Source organism: Neomonachus schauinslandi, chromosome 5 (genome assembly GCF_002201575.2).
Source record: "Neomonachus schauinslandi chromosome 5, ASM220157v2, whole genome shotgun sequence".
Taxonomy (NCBI): Eukaryota; Metazoa; Chordata; class Mammalia; order Carnivora; family Phocidae; genus Neomonachus; species Neomonachus schauinslandi.
The window spans coordinates 75,739,194-75,748,225 of NC_058407.1; the positions used below are offsets into that span (position 1 = coordinate 75,739,194).

General features: G+C 39.0%; 1 protein-coding gene across 1 annotated transcript; it reads left to right on the forward strand.

Moving 5' to 3' along the window:
• The first annotated feature begins 7,660 nt into the window (after positions 1–7,660).
• LOC110580820 (small RNA 2'-O-methyltransferase-like) lies at positions 7,661–8,816 on the forward strand. Its single transcript, XM_021690469.1, is given in 3 exon segments — positions 7,661–7,736; positions 7,739–8,569; positions 8,572–8,816. Coding segments are annotated over 3 exon segments (1,152 nt in total).
• Positions 8,817–9,032: the final 216 nt, after the last annotated feature.

The window sequence follows — 9,032 nt, forward strand, 5'->3', positions numbered from 1 at the left end:
TCTTTGGAAGCCCCTGTTCCTTACATAAGTATTTGTTACTTACTTAGCTTAAAAGGAGACGGAAATGAATAATAAACTTCTAGGTCCCTTGCTCCTATTAAAATACATTTCTAAATCTCTTGGATTTCCAAGCTTTTTTGAAGAGGGTGCTGATGATGTGATCAGAGGAATCCAAGAAGAAACTCATCCTCCTAGATCTTCCTTGAGCTGATCATCCTCTCAAGGACAGAATAAAGATTAGCTCCAGAAATGTATCACATTGAGCAGTTGACACCAGAGTGAAAAAAACATGTATCAAAAAGTTTCTCTTCATTTGAAGGAACCCAGGGCATCCTTGGGTTATGTGGGAGAGAATCACACTTCATCCAGTTTCCTGAATATATTTGTGTGTGGCTCCAGTCTATTCCAAACCAAATCTTGTTGACAGTAGAGAGGTATGGTAAGGAGTTCCTGTTGTCAATCAAATGAGGGTGTTAAACATAGAAAAAACCCCTCTGTGTTACACTTGAACCATGTATAAATGTACCCTGTGTATCTTTTTAAACAATGAACACTTCGGCATTTAAATTATATTGTGTTTCTTTGTATTGTTAACAATGCATCAGAACTGGATTTTTTTTTTTCCTCATCTGAACATAATATAAAATTTAAAGAGTATTGTGATATTATCAAGCACTTTAACATACATATCAGAGAAACTGACGTGGGTTTTTCAGGTTTTGAAGTACATTTAAATATGACTTTTCATGCTTTGTTCTTTACAAATAAAACTGTGGGGTTGATACTTTGTTTTGCTTTGTTATTTTTAAAAGATTTTATTTATTTATTTGACAGAGACACAGCGAGAGAGGGAACACAAGCAGGGGAAGTGGGAGAGGGAGAAGCAGGCTTCAGGCCGAGCAGGGAGCCCTATGCGAGGCTCAATCCAGGACCCTGGGATCATGACCTGAGCTGAAGGCAGATGCTTAACCGAATGAGCCACCCAGGCACCCCTATAAATAAATAAATGTTAAAAAATAAAAAGCTTACTTCTGGACCTAAGTTTGTAATACCAGTTAGACATCCAAGTAGAAAAGCTTAGTAGACACTTGCACATATAGATTAGGAATTCAGGGCAGAACAGTAGTGTATTTGTCAGGGTCCAATCAAGAGTCAGAAACCACACAGCTATTTGAAGAGGGGTGATTTATTTATTTTTAGTTATTTATTTATTTATAAATGAATAAGCTCTGTGCTCACTGTGGGGTTTGAACTAGGAACCCTGAGATCAAGAGTTGCATTCTCTACCAGCTGAGCCAGCCAGGTGCCCCAAAAGGGGTGGTTTAATGTAAAAAACTATGACAGTTCTCTCGAGAAACAGAACCAAAAGGGTGTGTGTGTGTGTACATAGAGATATTTTAAGGAATTTGCTAATGCAATTGTAGAGACTTGGTAAATCCAAAATCTACAGGGTAGGCTGTCAGGCTGGACAACCAGGGAAGAGTTGTAGTTCAAGTCCAAAGGCAGTCTGCTGGCAGAATTCTTTCTTGTTCAGAAGGAGGTCAATCTGTGTTCTGTTTAGGCCTTCAACTGATTTGGTGAGGCCCACCCACATTACGAAGCGTAATCTGCTTTACTTGAAGGCCACCAATGTAAATAATTTCATCCAAAAAACATTTTCACAGAACCATTTAGAATAATGTTTGATTAAATATCTGACCACCATGGCCCAGCCAGATTGATACATAACATATAACCATCACAAACTGTAACAAGAAATTAGAACAATGGAAGATTTGCTGCTATGCAATAAAAAGAACTCAAGAATACAAGAATTAAAACAAAACAAAACACAAGAATAGCATCTATATGAGCAGCCACTAACCCTAGGCCCAAGGCTAGGCAAACCTAAAATGCCCCCTTTCCCCCAGGCTGAGAGCCCGATTTGTTAGGGCACAACCATAGCCCATCAGTACTAAAACGCCACACCAGTAGCACTTGTGAATCTACCCTTAGGTGCCAGGGAAGGATCCATGGGGAGGTACCGTGTCCCAGAACTTGCTGGGAGGCCATCCATGGAGAGGTGCTATACCAGTAAGACTCAGTGGAGAGTGGAGAGCCACCCAAGGGAATGTCATACGAGGTTAGCTGCTGAGAACAAGAGCTAGGAGTGTCCTGTAGGAGCTTGCAGAAGGAAGCACAGCAGAACAAGGAAGAGAAGCTCCCTTGTCTAGTGCCTCTCCAGAGCATTCTCCTGACAAAGGTGAACATTGTGCCAGCTGGCAAAGGAAAAGTGTTTACAAGAGGGTCTAGCATTGTTGCCGAGCAGGCAATAAAGGGTAGATTTGGAGCTGAGAGGCAATAAACTGGTAACTGCCCCAGTTCCTGATAGTTACAGAGGAAACAAAGGAGGGGAGCAGGAAAATGCAGAAGGAAAAGAGACGATAGAGCAAATATCTCCAAACTTCATGGTGCAATGCTTTGGAGCACATTGCCATGTCTCTTTGAACTTGGTCCAGATATATCTATACAATTTTCATCACTACCCTTTAAACTATTAACCTTAAAAAATACTGATTAACTGCAGTTAAAAAGGTTAGGAGGCTTTCGCAGTCTAAGGGAAAGACCACAGGGGTAACAATGAAGGTGATGAAAAGTGTTGGGCACTGGGTATATTTTGAGACTAAAGCAGAGAACTTCCTGATGGATTGAATGTGGGGGATGAACAAAAGAAAAGTCAGGAATGACTAAGGATCTTGGCGTGAACAACTGGAAGGATGAAGCCAGAATTTCTGTTAACCAAGATGAATAAGGATGGGGGGAGAACGGGCTTTGGAGACAGATCAGAAGTTCAAGTTTGGACATATTAAATTTCAAATATTGATTAGATATCCAAGTGGAAATGGTGAACAGGAAATTGAATGTCTGCATCTGGATTTTTTGAGCAATTGGACTTCAGATATACATTTGGGAGTTGCCAGCATATATAGATGGAATTTAACCTCCTAAAACTGGGTAAGAACATAAAGGGATTGAGTTATTAAATAATCTCCCAAAACATTCATTTTAATTCCATGATATGGATATGGCATGATTTATTGTGTGACATTTAGATTTACCTCCCATTTTTTCACTATTCTGAAAAATGCTATGATAAAAAACATCTACATAGTTCCTAATGTTTCACTATTCTGAATAATACCATAATGAACAAAGATCCTTGCTTTGTGAAAAACTACCATTTTTGTGGGTCAAAGGCAAATGTAGACAACTTTACATGATTCAACCTAATATTTGTGATACTTCTTTTGGTTCTTTATCCTGATGAGTTATAATTTGATTAAAATAGATACTGTAACCTAGATGGAGCGATTAATCTCTGGGCTGCAAAATCTAAAAATAAATCACTCTAGTTAGAGCTACCCTGTAGGGCCAGATGTTTCCTAAACTCCAGTAAAACAATCCTGAGGTTTATCATTTACCTATCCATAACTTGTCTTCTTAAATGACCCCAAAACTTTTCCTGAGTTTCTCACATTAACATCCTATGCTTCCAAATTCATGAAATAAAAACTGATGGAATCAATGAGAAAGAGACAAAGCCTCTAGTAAGAAAAGAACTCCTTTCTCAATAATTGAAAGAGTAAATAGGAAATCAATAGAGACATAGAGGACTTGGACAATACCATCAACCAACTTGACCAGATTGACATAGAATATTTTCACCAACAACAAGATACAAATTCTTTCCAAGTACACAAAGAACACTTACCAAAACTGACAATATTTGTGGTCATAAAACATGTATCAATAAATGTAACAAGATTCAAGTCATGTAAAGTGTGTTCTCTGGCCAAAAGGGTCAAAAAATGAATCAAAAGTGAAAGCAAAAAGAGCATCTAAAGCAGCTCTTAAAGAGAGATTAATAGCACTGAACACCTACATTAGAAAAAGTTTTCAGTGGCTCAGTAGGTTAAGCACCCAACTCTTGATTTCGGCTCAGGTCATGATCTCGGGGTCGTGAGATCAAGCCCTGTGTTGGGCTTTGCACTGGGCATGGAGCCTGCTTAAGATTCTCTTCCTCTCCCTCTGCCCCTTCTCCATTTCTCTCTCTCTCAAAAAAAAAAAAAAAAAAAGTTTCTCTATGATACATATGTAACAGATGTTACTATGTTCCATGTAACATATGTTAACATGTTAATTAGAAACTGTTTCAAAACTAAAAAAAAAACTAACAAAAAAGACAATAATAAAGATTAGAGCAGAAATCAATGAATTAGAAAACAGAAAAAGAAAAAAGAAAGTCAGTGAAACCGACGGTAATTCTTTGAGAAATCAATAAAATTGATAATCCTGTAGCCAGACTGATTAGAGAAAAAAGAAACAAGACACAAATTGCCAATATCAGGAATGACAGAGTTGACATAAATACAGATCCTACAGATATTAAAAGAATCATAAGGGAATAACATGAACATCATTTTGGCAATAAATTCTACAACTTATATGAAAAGGATGTTTCTTAAAGACATCAACTACCAGGGGCGCCTGGGTGGCTCAGTCGTTAAGCATCTGCCTTCAGCTCAGGTCATGATCCCAAGTCCTGGGATCGAGTCCCGCAACAGGCTCCCTCCTCCACGGGAAGCCTGCTTCTCCCTCTCCCACTCCCCCTGCTGTGTTCCTTTTCTTGCTATGTCTCTCTCTGTCAAATAAATAAATAAAATCTTAAAAAAAAAAAAAAAAGGACATCAACTACCAAAGTTCACTTGAGAAGAAACAGATAACCTGAACAGCCTATGTCTGTTAAAGAAATTGTTTTTTTTTTTTTTAAAGATTTTATTTATTTATTTGAGACAGAGAGAATGAGAGAGACAGAGAGCACATGAGAGGGGGAAGGGTCAGATGGAGAAGCAGGCTCCCCGCCGAGCAGGGAGCCCGATGCGGGACTCGATCCCGGGACTCCAGGACCATGACCCGAGCTGAAGGCAGTCGCCTAACCAACTGAGCCACCCAGGCGCCCAAGAAATTGAATTGTTATTCCATTTGAATTGAATAACTTCTCACAAAGAAAACCTCAGGCCTAGATAACTGCAGTGGTGAATTCTATTAAAAATTTAAGAAAAACGTAATGAAAATACTACACAAACTCTTCCAGAAAATTGATGAAGTGTGTGTTAATTTGCTAAAGCTTCTACAACAAAGTACCACAGATTAGGTGGCTTAAACAACAGAAATTTATTTTCTCATAATTCTGGAGGCTACAAGTCTGAGACCAAAGTGTTAGTGGTTTCTTCTGAGGCCTCTCTCCTTGGCTTGTAGGTGATCATCTTCTCTCTGTATCTTCACATTGTCTTTTCTCTGTGCATGTCTGTGTCCTAATTTCCTCTTATAAGGACACCAGTTATATTGGATTACAGCCCACCTTAATGACCTCATTTTAACTTAATTACCTCTTTAAAGACCTTATCTCCAAATATAGTCACATTCCTAGGTACTAGTAGTGTCAGGGCTTTAATATATAAAATTTGAGAGGACACAATTCAGTCCATAACAAGGTAATACTTCCCAACCCATTCCATGAGCCAGCATTATCCTGATACTATTACCAAACAAAGAAATTACAAGAAAAAAAAAAAAAAACAGACCAAAAACTCTGATGAACATAGACGTAAAAATTCTTTTTTTTTTTTTTTAAAGATTTTATTTATTTGACAGAAAGAGACACAGCGAGAGAGGGAACACAAGCAGGGGGAGTGGGAGAGGGAGAAGCAGGCTTCCCGCCGAGCAGGGAGCCCGATGCGGGGCTCAATCCCAGGACCCTGGGATCATGACCTGAGCCGAAGGCAGATGCTTAACAACTGAGCCACCCAGGCGCCCCTAGACGTAAAAATTCTTTTATTTTTTTTTAAGATTTTATTTATTTATTTATGAGAGAGAGAGAGAGAGAGAAACAGCATGAGAGGGAGAGGGTCAAAGGGAGAAGCAGGCTCCCCACTGAGCCGGGAGCCCGATGCGGGACTTGATCCCAGGACTCCGGGATCATGACCCGAGCCGAAGGCAGTCGCCTAACCAACTGAGGCACCCAGGCGCCCCTAGACGTAAAAATTCTTAACAAAATGTTATCAATTCAAACCTGGTGATAAAAATATGTCATGACTAATTGGGCTTTATCAAGGAAAGCAAGGTATTTGTTATTCAAAAATTAAAAATCAAGCAATATAGTTCACCGTATTTACAGACCAAAAAATAAAAGCAAGTTATATGCTCATCTCAGTAGATGTAAAAAAATTTTTTGACAAATTCTAGCATTTATTCATGGTTTAGGAAAAAAATTAACTCAGCAAATTTCTTCACCTCAGATATACTATTTTCATGGGTCAGTAAATGCTAATGGGCATCTACAAAACACCTATAGCTAAACATCATACTTTAATGGAGAGAGGCTGAGCACTTTCCACCTAGGATCAAAAACAAGGCAAAGATATCCAGTCTTAACACTTCTATTCAACACTGTACTAGTTTCTAGCCAGTGCAACAAGACAAGAAAAACAAAAAGCATTAAGATTGGAAAGTAAGAAGTAAAACTATCTATTTACAGATGACATTATTGCCCATGTAGAAAATCCTATGGAATTTACTAAAAAGTTACTAAAACTAAATGAGTTCAGCAAGGTTGCAGGACACAAAGTTAATGTACAAAAATCAGTTGTACTTCTATATGCAATAACATTACAAATCTGAAATACTTGGGAATAAGTCTGACCAAAAAATGTGCAAGACCTACTCACTGAAAACTACTGAGGGAAATTAAAGAGGCCTTAAATACATGGAAAGGTATGGTGTGAAAAAAAAAAAAAAAAGATAATTTTTTGTGTTCGTAGTTTAGAACAGTCAATATTATTAAGAAGTCAGTTCTTCCCAGGCGCCTGGGTGGCTCAGTTGGTTAAGCGACTGCCTTCGGCTCAGGTCATGATCCTGGAGTCCCTGGAGCGAGTCCTGCATTGGGCTCCCTGCTTGGCAGGGAGCCTGCTTCTGCCTCTGACCCTCCCCCCTCTCATGTGCTCTCTCTCTCTCATTCTCTCTGTCTCAAATAAATAAATAAAATCTTTAAAAAAAAAAAAAAGAAGTCAGTTCTTCCCAATTTGATCTATAGAGTCAAAGCAATCCCATCCAAAATCCTAACAGTCTTTTTTTGTAGAAATTAACAAACTAATTCTAAAATTTATAATGAAAATGCAAAGAACCTAGAAGAGCCTAAATTACTTCGAAGAAAAGAGACAAATTTGGAGGACTATATTAACTGATTTCAATACTTACAATAAAACTAGAGTAATTCAGTTGGGGGGAAAAATTGAGGTAGACAAATAGATCAATTGAACAGAATAGAAAGTTTGATAACAGACCCACACATATATGGTCAATTGCTTCAGTGAAGTTGCAAGGGCAATTAAATGGCAAAAAGAATAGCCTTTTCAGGCTATTATTCAAATGCAAAAGAAACGAAGTTCGATCCACACCTTATACCATATACAAAAATTAACTCAAAATGCACCATAGAGTGTTCACAGCGCTTTGCTTTCCCACTGGTGTGCTCCTTTGGAGCTGAGTCATTGCTGATTCATAGAGCTTGAAGGACACATTGGCTTTTCTGTTTCAACAAAACTTGAAACTTGGAAACAAAATGGAAGAAAACAAACAATGCAACAGTATGGCTAATGGTAATTTTGAAGAAGTTCCCAGCAAGGAGGTAACTGAGTTCAACCACCTACTGTACAGAGATACTACTTTGTTAAAAATTTAGTGGATCAACATCAACCCAAGAAGGTTGCAGACTTGGGCTTCAGTGATGCCACACTTAGATGGATGCTAAAATTCCACAGTTGCACTGAACATCTTCTTGGAATAGATATTATTGCTGCCAATTCCTTACAATGGGAAGGGACTAAGTTGACTCCAACAGTGGGGGATTATCTAGCTCCTTGGGACCTAGATTTGACTATAACCTTGTATTGTGCTTCTGCTGTACAGAAAGACTCTCGTTTGCTTGGATTTGACTTCATAACATGTACTGAATTGATAGAATACTTAGATTCTGAAGATCTGGCCAAGTTTCCTGAAGTCATATTTGGGTACTTTTCTCTGGGTATGGTTGTCATCAGCACACCAAACTCTGAATTCAATCCCCTGTTTCCAGCATCAACCTTTAGAAATCCAGATCACAAATTTGAGTGAAACAGAATGCAGTTTCAGACGTGGGCTTTGGATGTGGCAAATCTCTACAATTACTGCATCGAGTTTACTGGTATGGAGGCTCCACCAGCAGGAGCTGAACATGTTGGCTACTGTACCCAGATAGGGGTCTTCCAGAAAAACATAGCAAAGGCAACTGAATCGTGCATTTCAGAGCCACAGGAACATGTTCATAAAGCTGTTTTTACAACCTCATACCCGAGTTCACAGCAAAAAGAATACCTCCGGCTTGTTCTGAGCGCCGAGGTGTTAAAAGCAGTCGACTTTATGAAAGTCGGGTTTCTTCTGGATCCGAAGAAAAGCGCGGTCAAGTGGTTCCAGAAGGCAGATGCATCCAACGGCATGGATCAACCCTCACAGAAGCTCAAGGAGCCCAAACAGAGCAGTCCCCCAAACCTTACAGTATGGGAAAGGTTTTTGTACCCCTGGAAAGACTCACTGCTTATCCGATGGTGAACCGCTTGGTGGACAGTGTGGAGAAGCGGAGAACACTGTTTGCTGAAGCAATTCGACTAAACAGAGATCAAACTGCGGTGCAGGCAGACTTGATTGATTACCATACACGAAACCTCCTTAAGTCTTCATGATAGGCTCATTTAGACAACTTTGTGTTGTCGTAAGTTAGGCAACTTAGTTTTGAATTTCTCTAACCTTGTTCTTGTTTTTCATATGCTTTTTGCAAGGTGGTGGAGGGTTCATAATGTGCTTATTCATGTTCCTGTTAGTCCCATGTTGAATGTGACTTTAAAACATTTTAAAGCAAATTGGATTATCAAATAAACCTTTTCCCAGCATGGGGAAAT